The sequence below is a fragment of the Alnus glutinosa genome, chromosome 6 (assembly GCF_958979055.1).
Source record: "Alnus glutinosa chromosome 6, dhAlnGlut1.1, whole genome shotgun sequence".
Lineage (NCBI taxonomy): Eukaryota > Viridiplantae > Streptophyta > Magnoliopsida > Fagales > Betulaceae > Alnus > Alnus glutinosa.
The window spans coordinates 28180090-28197628 of record NC_084891.1 but is presented as its reverse complement, the minus strand read 5'-3'; the positions used below and the strand labels follow the sequence as shown (position 1 = coordinate 28197628).

Sequence of the window (17539 nt, the reverse complement as noted above, 5' to 3'; positions counted from 1 at the left end):
TCCTAACCGTCATAATTTTTGAAAATTTGTTAAAATTCTACAACTTCGGATGGAGGGACTGCTATTTCAAAAGTAGAAGTTGAGAGAAAAAAATGGGAGAAAGAAAATGGTGTGCGAGAATTGGGAGAAGAAAATGGGAGAAAGAAAGGAAAAAAGTGGTGATGTGTTGATAAGTATGAAAAAAAAAAAAAAAAAAAAAAAAAAAAAAAAAAAAGAAGAAGAAGAAGAAGAGAGAAATGACAATTTTTATAGTTTTTTAATGATTTTGTGAGTGAATAGTACTTATCAAAATTTGGTGAATACTGTTCACTGACCAAAATTTTCTTGTTAAATTGGTGAAGTTGCTGGGAGTAATTTTTCTGTGTTTTTATCAAATTGCCTCACCTGGTGAGGCTACTAGGAATACTTTAAGCTGTGAAATAAAAAATTATCGAAAGGGAAAGAAATAATGAAGGGAAAAAATATATTTTACCCCTTAAAGTTTAACAACTTTTTTACGTTTGCTTCTAATGTTTAAAAAGTGGCAATATATCTCAACAAAGTTTTCGAAATCTTCGATGTAACTACTCTGTTAATTATTTATGTCTTCTTTAATGGAAATTATTGAAAATACCTAAATGCCAAAAAAAAAATATATATACATTTGAAAAAAAAAATCCAAAAAAACATGAATGTAGGCATTGTAAAATTTGTAATAGTTCACATATCTCTTCAAATCAACTAGATGTTATCTTTTATTTACTTGTTATTTGAGTTGAATTTAATATATCAAAACGTGGCTTTAAGAAATTGCAGTCTATAGAATTGAGGTTAAATTGTATGTACTTTTTATTCATTAATTTAATGTAAAACGATTGTAGTGATATTAGAATTAAGATTCCTCAAGATGTTAAGGAAGCTATTCTTCAAGAGGCGACTGTTAATTCTATTCAGCAATTTAAGAGATATCTAAGGCTCCCAGTTCTAATTGGACGATCTAGAATTTCCTCCTTCAATTCTATTAAATGGAGAATATGGACAAAACTCAATGGATGGAAGGAGAAGCTCCTCACGCATGCAGGGAAGGAAATCCTGCTGAAAACGGTTATCCAAGCAATTCTTACTCATACGATGAGCTTTTTTAGACTCCCCAAGACCCTGATCAAGGTGACTAATTCATTGATGAGTAAGTTTTGGTGGGGCTTTACAGAAAACCTTAATAAAATAGCTTGGATGTCTTGGAAAAAATTGGGCAGAAAGAAGGATAGTTGGGGGCTGGGTTTCAGAGAGCTGGATTGCTTTAATGTGGCGATGTTGGCTAAACAGGGTTGGAGGTTACTGAAGTTTCCTAAATCCCTGGGAGCTCGGGTCATACGGGAGAAGTATTATCCAGGTTCTAATTTTTTGAAGTCTAATCTAGGCAAAAGGCCTTCTTTTTCCTGGAGGAGTATTTGTCAAGCTAAACCTCTTTTAGAAGAAGGAATTATATGGAGAGTGGGTAATGGTTTAAACATAAAGATATGGGAGGATAAATGGCTTCCATCTACTTTTTCACATAAAATTCAGGATCCTGTTCGGATTTTGAATAGAGAAGCTAAAGTTGTAGAAATTATTAACTTGGACACAAATTGGTGGAATATACCTCTCATTGAGCACATTTTTCCGATGGAAACAGTAGAAAAGATCTGTAGTTTGGCTATTAGTCCACGAACACAGGAGGATAAACTGATCTGGGCAGGGACAAAAACAAGGTCTTTTTCAGTCCGCAGTACTTACCATTTGGAGGTTGACAGAAGAGTTAGAGTGTTGGGGTGTTTCTTAGCCTGTATGTCATCGAGCACTGTTTGATCTCGCCTCTGGAAATTAAAAATCCCACGTTCAATTATTCTCTTTTTATGACGTGCTAGTAATGAAATTCTTCTTACCAAGAGCAATTTATTTAAGAGGAAAATAGTTTCTGACCCGCTGTGCCCTATGTGTGGTATCGAAGCTGAGACTAGTGGCCATGTTTTGTGGTCATGTGATGCAGCTCGTGCAGTGTGGGGAATTTGTAGATGACCCATTTAGAAGAGTTCTATAGTGGCAACGGATTTCCTCACCATTCTTGGTTACCTCTGTGATAGATTGAATGATAGAGAGATGGAACTGTTTGCTTTGACTGGTCATAAGATCTGGCTTCGCTGGAACAGCCTGGTTTTTTGAGGTGTGATCCAGTCCCCTTCCTGTTTGTTGAAAGGCATAACAGAGGAGTTGAATGAGTTTCGAAAAACTCTTGTCGATGCGGTCAACCATTCCGATGGTGGCCATATCACTCCCTCTCAGTGGACAAAACAAATTGTTGGAAATGTTAAGATAAATTGGGACGCGGCATTTGGATAGTCGAAATAAGCTTATGGGAATGGGGATTATTGCTAGGGATTCTATGGGAAGGGTGGCGGCGGCAATGTGTTCAACCTTGCCTTATATTAGAGATCCAATCGTGGCTGAAGCCGTTGGTGCTAAGAGGGCTGTAGAATTTGGGCGAGAGAGGGTTTTCCTTTTAATTGAGTTGGAGGGCGACGCTCGAGAGGTTGTTTTGGCACTAGGGAGCTTAGAGGAGTGTTGTGGTGCTTATGAGAATATTATTAGGGAGACACAGTTATTGTTAGCAACTTTTCCTTGTTGGAGGGTCGGGCATGTAGGTCTGCATAGTAATATGGCTGCTCACCTGCTGGCAAAGTTTACTATATCCCATCATAGTCAACATATTTGGGTTGGTGTGTGTCCTAATGTTATTAAGGATGTTGTATGTGCCGAACAAGTTTCTTAATGGACAATTATATTTTTCCTTAAAAAAAAAAAAAAAAGATTCCTAAAAGAGAGCTCGTACTATATGTCCCGATGTAAACCAGGTTTTTTGCAGCACCCAATAGTATATCAACATGTCAGCTTGGAGCACGAATATGCACTAACTGAAAACACCCGCCAATGGGAAATGGTTAAAAAACTCTCAGTGCACAACATGTGTACTCCCCTAATGTGTCTTGAGGGAGTGCAATTTGTTATGCACCGGGAGTGCAGCAATCACTATCCCCTGCCAAAATATCCAATTTTTTTTTGGTAAGTACAAATAGAAGACAAGAAAGAACATCAAGGAACCAGAAAAGACGAAGAGAAAGCCTTTCTGTCCAAAACAGGTAGGAACAGGATAATCTTTAAAAAAAAAAAAAAAAAAAAATGCTTATTTTTGGGTCATTGTTTGCATACCCATTTAGCACGATTTCCAATTCGTGTCAGTTCTACTGTTCTAATAAGACAATCCTGCAAAATTTTATGATCAAATGGGTTATTTGAATAAGTCATATTTTTCTTTTTCTTTTTTTATTTGTTGGGATTGAATTTCCTGCAAGGACAAGTAAAGAAAGGAATAACCAGTGAACTGCTTCACCTTCCTAGTTTTTGCTAGCCCAAAAAAATTTGAGAATACCTTGGGCACGTTCCGGCGTGGCTTTGGGCGAATTCTAGTGGTGGCCTTCGATGGATTCCGGTTGCATTGTCCGATGAAGTAGGGGGGTGGTTCAGCCTCCGATACATCTAAGATGGATAGTAGATCCAATGGGGTTTGAATGAAAGATAATAGGTTCTTGTCAATTTTTGTTTTGGGTTAAAAATTCAGTGTTTTCATCAGTGTATTTGGTGTTTTTAATTGACGTGTCAAAGTTTTATTGAAGGCTATAAATAAAAGGGTTTTGCACCACATTCCGATGGAAGGTAATTAGGGTGTTTCAATTGCCAATTACAAAGATTCTGATCCAATGATATATTATAACTTTTAGATTTTCTTTCCCAACACCAGAACAACAAAAATTCTTTCCCCAGGAGCCCACATGATTTATTATGCAATTTCAATGATTAAAACCGAAAAATTATTAAAGAATGTGACTTAGATTGTGAAGAGTATAATTTCTTAAGCCATATATATTAAAAAAGATCACACTCAATCAAAACTTGTTAATTAATTTAGGGTTGTATTCCCGTCTATATGTCAATTCTTTATTTCTAAGCGCCCATCAATATTAATTACTACAAATTTCAAAGTAGCTCAACCCTCAACAACAATCCATTATTAATGATATGCACAGTCTTAAGTGCTACTAATCAACTAACGTGACATAAATTGATTACTGTCGGTTTCTGTTTTGTCCTATTTTTTTCTTCTTTATTTTGTATATTATTTGAATTGAAAAATATTTGTAGTAATATAATTTTTTTATAAACTTACAAGACAGTTCATATTTTTTAAGAATAAATGTTATGCAAATTGTTAAGTTGTAATTTGTATTTTTTATAATTGACATGATAAATATCACATGAACTATTATATTAATTTATATACATAATAAATGTCAAATAAACTTTCACACAACAATTCATATTTATGAAAAATGGGGGAACAAATGGGAAGTAATGCTTTAATCGACTATCCCTTCCACAGTACGGTGCAATTTATTAGGCGTCCAACTCCCAACTAAATTTGTAGGATTAGGTGTCCCCATTTATAGAGCCTGCTACAAAAATGGGTATCCATAACCTTCAACTTAATGGTCACTTCCCTTGCTTAAAAATAAAATAAAGTAAAATTGAGTAAGGCTAGAAACCATTCTCTTATAATCTTAACCCTTCCTTGTTGACCAGCAGGTATTAATTATCTTCTTTCTTTTTTTCCTTTTTTTTGAGGGAAGCATTTATGTTTTATCACGTCAACAAACTGAGAAAGAGATTGCAATAAGATAAAAGGTCAATTGTCACATGAAAAATGTTGGACTTCATGTGATGATGGGTCTAAAACATAGTCTAGTCCTGATGCCTAAAGGCTTGTGTGATTTTACTGAAATTAAGTAGGGCTAGAATCTCCTACAATTGAGAGTCTCGTCTTATTTTTTCTTTTTCGCGTTATTAAAACATTAATAGTAGCTTCTTTTTTTTTTTTAAATTTCATTCATTTTCTTAAATGCAAGAAAAATTCTTAATAAAACTATTGAATCGGATTTTCTTGTTGCTCCCTAAACTAATTAGGAAACCAAAAGTTGCACCATAAATTTAAGAAAGTAAAAGTGGTCCCCTTAACATTATTTTAATATAAAAAACTTTATCTTTTTTATATCATTCTTCTATCATTTGTTTGAAACAATATTTAAATGATTTATCTTTTCTTTCTATTTCCCTTATCATTTAATTTAAAGAATATTAAATGATATAGAGAAATGATAAAAGAAGGTATTATGGAGTATTCCCATTTTGTCTCCTCATAATTAATGTGGCTCTAAAAATCACCACTAAATTTATGATAGACCACTATTGAATTTTGATCCAATAATAATTTTAAGAGCCACATCAATAATGAGGGGACAAAAGGTGGACATAAGGGTGATATGTAGCATTATCCATTATGGAGTAGATTTAAGTAGGGGTGTGTAAAACCCACCCGCACCCGTGAACCTGCCCCGCCCCGCTCCAACCCGTCCCGTCAATAACGGATATAAGACATTTCTAAAAAAGTGCGGATCCTAAATATGCCAACCAGTGATTTATGGGGCGGGTTGCGTTATTAAATTTTTTCTTACCCGCACACCCACCCCTCCCCGCAATCTCTTTATACTCGTACCATCAAATTTCCCCAAAAAAATTATAAGAATCATGACTAGGGGTGTGCCTTTGATTTCATCAAATTTTATCCAAAAAAATTATAAGACTCACGAATTGCCCATATTGTGTACCTTTGATTTCATTCAATTCTGCACTATCCATTTCATCTCTATTCTTATTCCATTTTTATACACACTTTCATCTCTACATTCTCACATACACATACTCATTCAATCTACAATCACATAAAAGAATAAAAAAGTTATTTACAGTTAGGTTTTTTGGTAATTCTAGTTCTTTCTTCTTGTTATTGTTTGCTGGTGATGTTGATTCAATTGAGATTTTCAAATTTTGAATTGAGTTAACAAGATTGTGAATTATTTATCTGGTTTTGGACCCATAAAAAAAATAATAAAAAAATACCCGAACCCGCATGAACCCGTCCCAATCCGCACTACCCAAGGCCCAGCGGGTTGACCATTCACTATGCGGGTTGCGGATCTTGATTTTCCAACCCGTTCACTGCGGGGCGGGTTGTGGGAAACATGCAAATCCGGCCCGCGCCCACCCCTAGATTTAAGTATGGAGGCAAAAAGTGATTTTGTTCTTTAAATTAAAGAAAAATTTAAGAGAAGCTCCTGCCCAAGGATGGAGGGAGGGGCGCGGGCAGGTAGGGCTGGCAATTTTGACACGACCCGATAATCCGACACGAATATAATACGAAATTAGCGGGTTTGGGTTTACCTTAAACGGGTTGACCCGTTTATCTTGTCTTGGCGGGTCGTGTCGCTGGTGACCCGCCAGACACGATTATTTATTTATTTGTTTAAAAAATTTATTATTATTAAATTTCTTTAGCATAGTCGAGTCAATATTCGGAATTGAAGTTGTAAGAATTATTGAGAGTGATGGCATCCTAGCTCGCTAGCTATAGACTCGACTATGCTAGGAGCTCCTCCTAAAAGCTCAATTATACACCACAATAATTTGGTTACATTTTTTTAGAGTAATTTTTTGCCTTTTTTTAAATATATATATATATTAACAAACAAAATACTCAAAATTATTTTCATATTTATATCATATTACAACCAAAAAGTGAAAATATCTTCTAAAAGATTTGTCAAACGAACTCAAAATAGTTAGTGTGCATGTGGTGTTAGATGAAGTGAGAGCAATGTACAATGCAAGAATAGCTGGTTTGACATATTGGAGCTCAAACGTAAACATATTTCGAGACCCTCGATAGAGAAGGGGGCAAGAGACTCCTGGTGAAGACCAAATTTTAACTGGAAAATATGCTGCCAGATATGTCAAAGGACTCCAAGGTAATGCAAGTGGAAACCGACTTAAGGTTGTTGCATGTTGCACCACATCCGAATGGAAGGTATTCCCTTCCTAAAATTAGGGTGTGTGAATTGCTAATTACAAAGATTCTGATCCAATGATACGTTATAACTTTTAGATTTTCTTTACCAACACCAGAAAAACAAAAATTCTTTCCCCTAGACCCCACATGATTTATTATGCAATTTCAATAATTAAAACCGAAAAATTATTAAAGAATGTGACTTAGATTGTGAAGAGTATAATTTCTTAAGCCATATATACTAAAAAAGATCACACTCAATCAAAACTTGTTAATTAATTTAGGGTTGTATGCCCGTCTATATGTCAATTCTTTATTTCTAAGCGCCCATCAATATTAATTACTACAAATTTCAAAGTAGCTCAACCGTCTACAACAATCCATTATTAATGATATGCACAGTCTTAAGTGCTACCAATCAACTAACGTGACATTTTTTTTCTTCTTTATTTTGTATATTATTTGAATTGAAAAATATTTGAGGTAATATAATTTTTTTATAAGCTTACATGGCGGTTCATGTTTTATAAAAATAAATGTTATAGGAATTGTTAAGTTGAAACGTATATTTTTTGTATTTGACACTATTATATTAATTTATATACATAATAAATGCCATATAAACTTTCACCCAACAATTCATATCTATGAAAAATGGGGAAACAAATGGGAAGTAATGCTTTAATCGACTGTCCCTTCCACAGTACGGTGCAATTTATTAGGAGTCCAACTCCCAACTAAATTTTTAGGATTAGGTGTCCCCATTTATAGAGCCTGCTACAAAAATCGAGAGCCATAACCTTCAACTTAATGGTCACTTCCCTTGCTTAAAAATAAAATATAAAGTAAAATAGAGTAAGAAATCATCCTCTTATAATCTTATCCCTTTCTTGTTGACCAGTAATCGTGTCTCATCACGTCAACAAAATGAGAAAGAGATTGCATAAGATAAAAGGTCAATTGCCACATGAAAATGTTGGACTTCATGTGATGATGGGTCTAAAACATAGTCTAGTCTCAATGCCTAAAGGCTCGTGTGATTTTACTGAAATTAAGTAGGGCTAGATTCTCCTGCAATTGAGAGTCTAGTCTTATTTTTTTCTTTTTCGCGTTATTAAAACATAAATAGTAGCTTTTTTTAAATTTCATTTACTTTCTTAAATTTTAGAAAAACTCTTAAAAAAACTATTGAATCGGATTTTTTTGTTGTTCCCTAAACTAATTAGGAAACCAAAAGTTACACCATAAATCTAAGAAAGTAAAATGGTCTCCTTAACATTATTTTAATATAAAAAAACTTTATCTTTTTTATATCATTCTTCTAACATTTATTTGAAACAATATTTAAATGATTTATCTTTTCTCTCTCTTTTCCTTATCATTTAATTTAAAGGATATTTAAATTGTATAGAGAAATGATAAAAGAATGTATTATGGAGTAGATTTAAGTATGGAGGCAAAAAGTGATTTAGTTTTTTAAATTAAAGAAAAATTTAAGGGAAGCTCCTGCCTAGGGACGGAGGGGGGGGGGGGGCAAAAATTTCCTTAAAAAAAATTATAAGGTGGGAAAAAAAATCTAAAAAATTAACAAATATAAGGTAAATAATAAAAATTTAATTTATTGGCCCCTACCAAAACTTTGGCTATTGGCTCCTACCTATAAGAACTTCTGGCTCCGTCTATGCTCCCGCCAGTATCTATCCGGACAAGGAATTCATTGCCTAGACACCCTACTTGAACAGGGAGCCTCTCTCTCACATTTTCTGTAATTCATCCACCCCCTCTTCTATGGCAAGAGAATTGCTGGACAGAGACTTGGAGCCAATTTTTAATGAGCCAAGTACGAAGTTACTAACGGTTTGAGAGAGACAGAGACTTGGAGCCAATTTTTAATGAGCCAAGTACGAAGTTACTAACGGTTTGACTGAAGGGGTGGTGGAAAAAGTTTGGGAGTCATTTTGCCCGTGTCTCCTCCACATGGCTTGGCCGCTGAGGACCACTTCCATGTATGGGAAAATATAAATGGGGTTAGCTCACGCGTCACCGTCATCTAAAAAGTCGCTATAGAAATATCTATATAGCGTGGACCTCTTTAATTTTTGAATTCTGGGAATTTGATTAAAAATTGTTTCTGTCGACGCAGCATTTTCCTACTGCTGGACCGGAAGATGAGCTCTAGCCGCCCACCGCATAGGACCGTAGTCCATAGCAATGCAATGGTTGTCTATACACAGAGATTAAGGTTCTCTTTAATTATTTGTTCAAATTCAGATGATTGTGAAAAATCACTTATGGAATTCATCTAGACAAATTAAAAAATTAATTTTTATATATAAATTACTATATGTTTTGCTCGGGGTATTATGATTGTGGCTTGTCCATAAATTGGCATGCACCGCATATGTCAAATCTGTTCTAGTAATAGTTAAGTAAACTATTCTCCCAATTAGTCGGCCAAACGAAGAAGATTCTGCAATAAGCTCTCCATCTTGCGCATTGAGTCTCAAATTTTGATCCATGTTACACTTTGGTGGCATTGCACCAAGAATTTCAAGAGCATGTTTCCTTTGTGATAGGAAAATTTCCTTGGTTGAGTGGGCAACCTTTATGCCAAGAAAATATTTTAAATTTTCGAGATTCTTAAACTATAATTGATCTCCCAACATTTGCTTGAGTTCATGAATTTGTTTCAAATTATTTCCAGCCAAGTTAACATCATCTAAATAAACAAAATTATTTCACAAATAAGTTTAACTTAGAAGCTATGCATAATAGTTCTGCACGGTGCTTTTCGCACATCCAGCTGGCACAACATTGAAGCTATGCATATAAATGCTTTTCACACAATGATAAAAAAACTATGCATAATAGTTCTGCGTAGTACTTTTCACAGATCCAGCTGGCACAATAGTGAAGCTATGAATAATAGTTATGCATAGTACATTTCACACATCCAGCTGGCACAATAGTGAAGCTATGCATAATAATTCTCCATAGTACTTTTCACACATCCAACTTGCACAATAGTGAAGCTATGCATATAAATGATTTTCACACATTGATAGAAAAGCTATGCATAATTGTTTTGCATAGTATTTTTTACACATACTGCTCGCATAATAGTGAAGCTATGCACAACCCTTATGCCAAGAAAATATTTTAAATTTTCGAAGTTCTTAAACTTTAATTGATCTCCCAATATTTGCTTGAGTTCATGAATTTGGTTCAAATTATTTCCTGCCAAGTTAACATCATCTAAATAAACAAAATTATTTCACAGATAAGTTTAACCTGGATGGGGAACGACGTTATCCCTATAACCAAACGCCTAACCTTTAGGGGTACATTCTCTTCCGTGATATATTCAATTGTAGGCTCCCTGGAGGTAGTTCACCGTCACCGAAGAGATAACATTGGCTTTTCACTTCACACCATTGACAACCGACTGTTGCTATCGTTTATGACAACCAGAGGGAAATGGATGACGCCGAACGGCGAACAGCTGTGAAAAGACACATTACAGTGACAAAGACACGACCCCCAGTGATGCAGTGGTCTTTGCCTTGCAATTAAAAAAAAACCAAATGCTTCTTTGCTCCCATGCAAATGAACACTTAGACATTTTTATAGCCAGGGTTTGAAGGAAATCTGTTCAGAAAATAGTCTCCGTAAACCGGGAACACAGAATAAATTGATTTTTTTTTTTTGTCTTGTGAAACTAAAATAGAGAGAGGACAAACTCAGATGTGAATTGTGAATTTTGAAGCATCCATAATTCCATACGCTCTTGTTCCATGAAACGGCAATCAACACGTCCAGTAAAAGTTCTCATTCCACACCTAGCCTAAACGGACTGGCTCCTTGGGATGGACACACATAACATTTATTTGGCATTAGGTAGGCCAGTTTTGGCCATTTCTGTGAGCAAATTAGGCCCCCAACATCCAACAAGAGGGTAATTTTCGTGCCCATTTAGTTCTTGATGTGTTTCTTATTTTTTTTTTGGGGTGCCATAAAATTTAATGGCATGGTTTATCAAGGGTTCCGTTAGTACTTTTCACATGCCTGCTATAGTATCAACTCGAATATGTAAAGGAAATCGCCAGTGAATAGAGCACTGAGCACGTAATATGATATACATGTATTCATAAGAAGATTTAACTGTTGCGTTCATACATAAAATCATGACCGGCTTTGATGTAGCTTACAAGAAAAGAACTGCACATACACTATTAGCGGTGAAAACAGCTTACATCAGACCAATAAAGTGTATAAAACCAAATAAAGGATAAAACAATACATAAATGCTAATCCAAATCACTAATCAACAATATTCCAACCAGTAAAATAAACTCAACTCGACATCACATATATCCAGAAATTTAGGCTCTCGTCTCATAGAATGTACGTAAAATCAATGGGCACTCACAAGGAATGGATGCTGGCAAACCCCGCACTCAATGGTCTCAGAACCCGAGCTGGGAACTTGGACCTGTAACAATCACATAGGACTTGATGATATTATGAATCAAATAAATAAACAATGGAAGAGAGACAAAAAAAGAGGGGAGGGGGTTTCCCGAAATTTAGTTGAATTCTGACCTGCAAATGGACAGTGCAGATAGGACAGGCAACTTCCTTCATCCGCCTCCCGGATCCATCGGACCTGGAGCCTATTGAAAACAAACCATTCAAATGAGCACCTGATAAACACTCCTCCTTTAGAGTTTCACTTGACTCATTAATTAAATCCCACGCCAGATTGTCCACATCAAGACAAAAACCCAAACCTTTACTCCCAAGGGCAGCCAGCCCAAGCTAACATCAATCAAGTTGGAAGCATAAACCTAACAATATAAATTATAATAACAAACTTATCATAAAAGAAGACTACCTGATGATGCCCTTCGATTCTTTTCCATCTCCTCCTGTTACAAACAATTACCATCAAATGGGCACAATAAGATGCATGCACACACCCACATAACTTACAAGTAAAATCCAAACGCTGCATCTCCTTGACTAGTAGACTAGTGGTGGTGGTGGGGGAGGTTGGGGGGGGGGAGGTTGGGGGGGGGGTGTGGCACATAACACCAAAGGCTAAAATAGCAAAAGTATGATTTACCTGAAGCTTCTTGGCAAGATCCTCGTGACTATGCAGTGCTGCAGGTTTACTAGCCACTTCCTTAGCATTACTCAGCCTCTGGGTCACTTCAGCCTATAAAGGATAATGACACTATAAGAAGTTAACAGCCAATCTTACTAATGTACAATAAACCACTGTCATTTGCATAACTAGTACACGTGTGCACACCACAAATGCATAATAAAATGGCTTTCTATTGATAAAATTTAGCGCGGAGAGAGAGAGAGAGATTGCTACCCCTATCCTTGCACACAAAACATAACAAATTCAATCAAACATCTAAATCAAATCAGCATTGCCTTAAAGCAACAATTAAGTCATGATCCTGCAATGTAGAGATATTTCATGCGCAATTTCTTTTACCAGACAAAAAGAATTTAAAGATACTATTATCAAGAAAGCGTCCTTAATTGATATCCACAAAAACCTCAAACCATACATAAAATTCCCTCCCTCCCTCCCTCCCTCTCTCTTTTGGTCGAGGTGTTTAATGAAAAATTTATCTTCATAACATTGTGCTTTAATCCCAAAAGCTATGTTCGTCAACGAAGGTACTCCCAACGAGCAAACTTATTTGGGTTGATTTGTATCAGCTAAGAGTACCTCAAAAGTATAAACTCCCTTTATCTTAATCCAGAACAGAATATAATGGATAGAGCAATGCTATACATACCAACAACTTATACAAAAAGTACCTTCACTATGGAAGAATGAGGCTGTCTGTAACATTCTTATTGACAATAAAGCCTCCACATCATCTTATTTTTTAAGTGTAAGAAAGCATTTTCCTGATAAGAATCTATTGCATTAACCCAATCATTAACTTTCCCATCATCTCCCCCCGGTCCCCCACTACCACCCCAAAAAAATTATTTTTTCTCCTAACAATAAAATGTACATCCTCTAACATCCTTTTCCAACAGCTGCATAGGAAGCTTAGCAAAATATTATGTCCCAAAACATAAAGAAGACTTGCAAACAATAACTATATCATTTTGTACTATTACAAATATTTCGTCCATGAAAGTGACAGATACATTCACTTTGAATACATTAGTAAGCCATACTACTATGCTAGGAAGGCTTTATAACTACAAAATTGACAAGGCACGCAGGAGAATCCACCAAACAAGTCTCTGTTAGATATAAAGTGGATGAAAGAAAATGAACAAAGAATTAATAAGTACTAAACAGTTAAGTACTTTCCTTTTGCTACATACAAGTGAAAAGCACATACCATGCATCGGTCACAAACTCTAACAGGCTGAGCATTCTCCTCAGCAGTTAAAGCAATCCTACCATGGGTGCACTTGTCACAGAAAATATCTCCGCAGTTCCTGCAGTGATGCTGAAAATAAGGAGGAAAACCATAAGGTCACCAAGAATGCACAACAAGATAATTCATTTTTAAAAACATGAAAAGTTACCTTACGCACAAAAGCTCCAAAATCTGTCCCACACCCAGTACACTTTGAAACTGCTTCATCAGGTACCTAATGGAAAAAATAAAAAAAATAATAAAGACCAAGAACTCAATGGATTTACAAGCCAAAAAGTAAATAATACTATATAAACTGATTTCAATATAAATAGATATACAGTGGTGAATGGGTATGCGCAAGAAAAAAAAATATTAAAACAATTATGGAAACTCTATTAAGCCCTATAAATTCTGACAGAATTTCCATGGGAGAACTTGTCAGATTAGAAAAAAGAAATACATATAGTTAGGTTTGCAAATCATATTTATTTTCATAAGTAATCAAAATATCATTAATAGCAAAAATCGCAACCCAGGTGCACAAGAAGTATACAAGAGAAACACCTAGCTAAAATAAGAAGAAAAAAAAAATTGTGAAAGCTAAGCACCAAAGGAGATAAAAACGCATGTCCAAATATAGAGTATTGAAAAATAAAGACAGTTCTGCCAACATCCTCCCTCAGTCCTCGAAACTTCTATCACTGTATTTCCCTCCAAAGACACCATAATAGGCAAGAAGGCGCAAATCATATTTATTAGTTGAGCTAACTGAATGGACATTATTATTTTCAAAAATCAATGATTAATTGCCAACCGACAAAACTGATGGCTTAAACAAAACATCTTTACATGGAAAAAATTTTCATATGCAATAGTCAAAAGCATTTCCAAAAACTACCAAAGCCTGCAGAAAATATTTCTAGGTACTAATTTTACCCAATGCTCTTTCTCCTCATTGACAGGCTTCATCAAGTTCATCCAATCGCCAAGACCTTTCTTCTTTTCTGCAGGCTGTTCATTTGTCTTTAAAGAATCAGAAGGCCTGCTACTTCCACCCATCTCCTTTATCTGCATAACAACGAATAAGAGGGAAATCATGCATCACCAACACACATCCAGTCTTGAAAGAACTATCCTTGAAAATTGAAAGTTGGGAACAAAAACAACAAATAGAGGTATCCACATGGACCACATGCAGGGCTTTTTTTATTATACCACATCATAAACATGCATATTTACACATGCAAGTGTGCACATGAGAAAAAATGAACACTGTTATTAACCACTTCTATGCAGTTATAATTGAAGGAAAGGAGCGTATCTGACTACTGCAAATGAACTGGTACTAGTCACCATGAAAACATAGTTTATGTGGAAGTACATGAATACCAAGATCATTATCATGGTAATAAAAGCACACACCGCAGCCCCCTGGGGGTGCAATGAAGTAAGACAAGCCTTATTCATTGCAATTACTAAAACTGACCTTTTCACTCCCCAACAGTATTTACTAAGTACCTAAATTGTAATTTCTTCACCTCTTTCTGTTCAAATAGAGAGATATATGATAATTCAAATCTTCATTCAAGAAGTACATTGCCCAGCTTTGCAAACTCAGACACATGGCCCAATCTCCATAAACTAGCCAGCTCAAACTCAGAGGACCACAATTATTCAGTCATTGATATGGGAAACTGGAACATAAAAAAAAGCAGAAAGCACATAATAAAAAGCACTTGCACGTCATAAAACGTGGAAACCGCAGCCAACATTACAGAGTAGAAAAACAAAAACGCAAGTACACTTGATGGTTGACGAAAAACGCAAAACCAAGGATAGACTGGATGGCGAGGTCATCACTTCAAGATCCATCAATACACGTGTAATTTATCAATAAAAAAATGCTAAGCTAAGATTTAAAAAGAGAGAGAAATCATGTGTTTCATATGCTTTCTGACTTTCAGAAGGCAAACACAAAAGAACTAAAACCTCAGCGAGATTAATGTGTGTTGCCTTGGTTTTTGTTTGTTATATTGAGCCGCACAAATGACAAGCCAATATCACTATTATTGTAAAACAGGACATACTACTGGTAGGACTCCCTACCTGTACAGTGGCAGCAGTCACCGTGTCCAGAAGGGTATTGGTAGTGTAGCTATTTGATTGCAATCTGATACGTCTGGGCTCAATGTCCACCGAGCTCTTGGACCAAAATGCAAGCGTAGATGAATCGGTAACCTAAATGAAACAATAACATATATCTTAATCATAACCCAACGATTGGACATAGAAAGAAATTCAGCTGAAATCAACCAACTCACTTCACATCTTGTAATGGTCTCGAGGGGATATATTCTCAATGTCCTACTGGTACCAGGATCAAGCATGCGAATTCCATCCAAACCAATCTGAAAGAGAAAGGTGTGATCCAATTATGAGCTCAACATAGCCATCCAACACACAAAAAATGTAAAAAGCACGGAAACGTATTGTGATTGGTCATAAATTCTCAGTAGCTCTGGAAAAACCTTAGTTATCCAAGATGAGTCTAAACCCCCATAAAGGTTCAGTGACACCACTGAATCAGAAAAACTAAAATGTCCAGAAGTTCAACTTCGATCCAGGGACAAACAATCTGTTGAAGACTTGCAAGTTGCAAGTAAAAAAGCTAATATTATGCATTTTGATAATAATTTTCATCTCACCAAAATTGAAGACACCGACCGATGAACAGAAATAAATGCTAGGAATTTATCATATCTCAAACACTTGATAGACTAAAATTCAAAACAATTCAATCCTAGGACCTGATTGATATTGGGATGATACATAGAAGTTACCAATCAAAAAATCAATTTGGTCTTGTATACCTATATTTCGAAGACTTATAAAACAACGGATGCTTTAAACAAAACCGAACCATATTGAAACTCATACCTGGCAGAGCACATCCATGGTACTCTGACCAAGACTTTCGGCCAACAACTTGACCCGAAACTTCTGGACCCCGCTCTTCACGTCTTGCTGAGTCTCAGCTTTAGGCACCGCCCTCACGATCTTGCTCGAATTCACAGGGGAATCCTTCCCAGAACCAAAGCTGATCGACCTCCCATAGTCATCGAACGCCGCCCATGTCGACGACTTCGGTGCTGTGCCACGAGCCCCATACGGCTCCGCCTTCGGCCCCTCGTACGCATACACACCGTCGCTGTCATACCGCGACACGCTCTCCGATCGCTTCCTGTACGGATCAGGCCCCAAATCGGACCGGCTCCTACCGAATCCTCCGTACTCGTCGAAATACGCACCGGTGGAATCGAATTTCACAGAACTCTCGTAGGGGTTATCGTATACTGGAGGGGTCGACGCGTTGGCGTGGCTGTACGGAGCCGAGTAGGGATTCGGAATTGGGGAAGGGTTCGGGAGGATCGAGGTTGAAGGAGGGGCATAATTCGGAGCAGTCTGATGCTGATCGTACGGTGGATAATAGGGCTGCTGCTGATTGGGCGGTTGGTAGGGCACGTGGGACTCGAAAGGAGGGAACGAAGAGGGCAGATTGGGGTTTGTGGTTGGGGTGTACGAAGGAGCAGTTGGAGGGGGAGGGGGAGGAGCAGGGGCAGGAACAGGATCGGGATTTTGAGAAAACGGAGGGTACGTGGAGGGATAAACGGAGTAATCGGAGGGAGAATAGCCGGAGGTGAAGGGTGGCGCGGAGGCGTAAGGGTTCGGTAAAGGATCAGAGGGGCTAGGGCTAGGGTTAGGGTTTGGGTTTTGGTTTTGGAAGTGTGGGTATTGATAGTATGGAGCGGAGCTGTAATCTCCTTGTTGCATCGCTGATTGGAGGTGTGGTTTTCTCTGTTAGATCCAGAGAAGAACAGGGCAGGTTTTCTTGTTTGCTCGTGTTCTTTTGGGACGCAGAGAGACCAGAAAGATGGAACAGCGAGAATCGGTTAATTGTGGAGGAATAATTTTTTTTTTCCTGGGTAGTCTTGTGTGTAAATTTCAATACACGAGCACGGAAGTTTCGGTGCTTAAGATTGTTTCAGTGGACCACGTGGCAAAAAGATACGCTGCCGAGCTGATTCCACAGTTTTTTTTTTTTTTAGGTAAAAGTAGTCCGGGCTTGACTAATTTAGCTCAATGTTATATTAAAAAATAA

At 36.7% G+C, this 17539-nt stretch overlaps 2 protein-coding genes across 2 annotated transcripts; one reads left to right on the top strand and one right to left on the bottom strand.

The window, feature by feature from the left end:
* The first annotated feature begins 1110 nt into the window (after positions 1 to 1110).
* On the top strand, positions 1111 to 1827 carry LOC133871681 (uncharacterized mitochondrial protein AtMg00310-like). Its single transcript, XM_062309104.1, has one exon. The coding sequence runs from the start codon at positions 1111 to 1113 to the stop codon at positions 1825 to 1827; it is 717 nt and encodes a 238-aa protein (XP_062165088.1).
* A 9264-nt stretch (positions 1828 to 11091) lies between these two features.
* LOC133870575 (protein FREE1) lies at positions 11092 to 17346 on the bottom strand. The gene is made up of 10 exons (XM_062307735.1): positions 16318 to 17346; positions 15702 to 15788; positions 15487 to 15618; positions 14317 to 14448; positions 13547 to 13612; positions 13357 to 13467; positions 12099 to 12191; positions 11868 to 11901; positions 11576 to 11646; positions 11092 to 11465 (listed from the first exon to the last, which is right to left on the bottom strand). The coding sequence occupies exons 1-10, from the start codon at positions 17209 to 17211 to the stop codon at positions 11388 to 11390; spliced, it is 1698 nt and encodes a 565-aa protein (XP_062163719.1). The 5' UTR covers positions 17212 to 17346; the 3' UTR covers positions 11092 to 11387.
* Between the last annotated feature and the right edge of the window lie 193 nt (positions 17347 to 17539).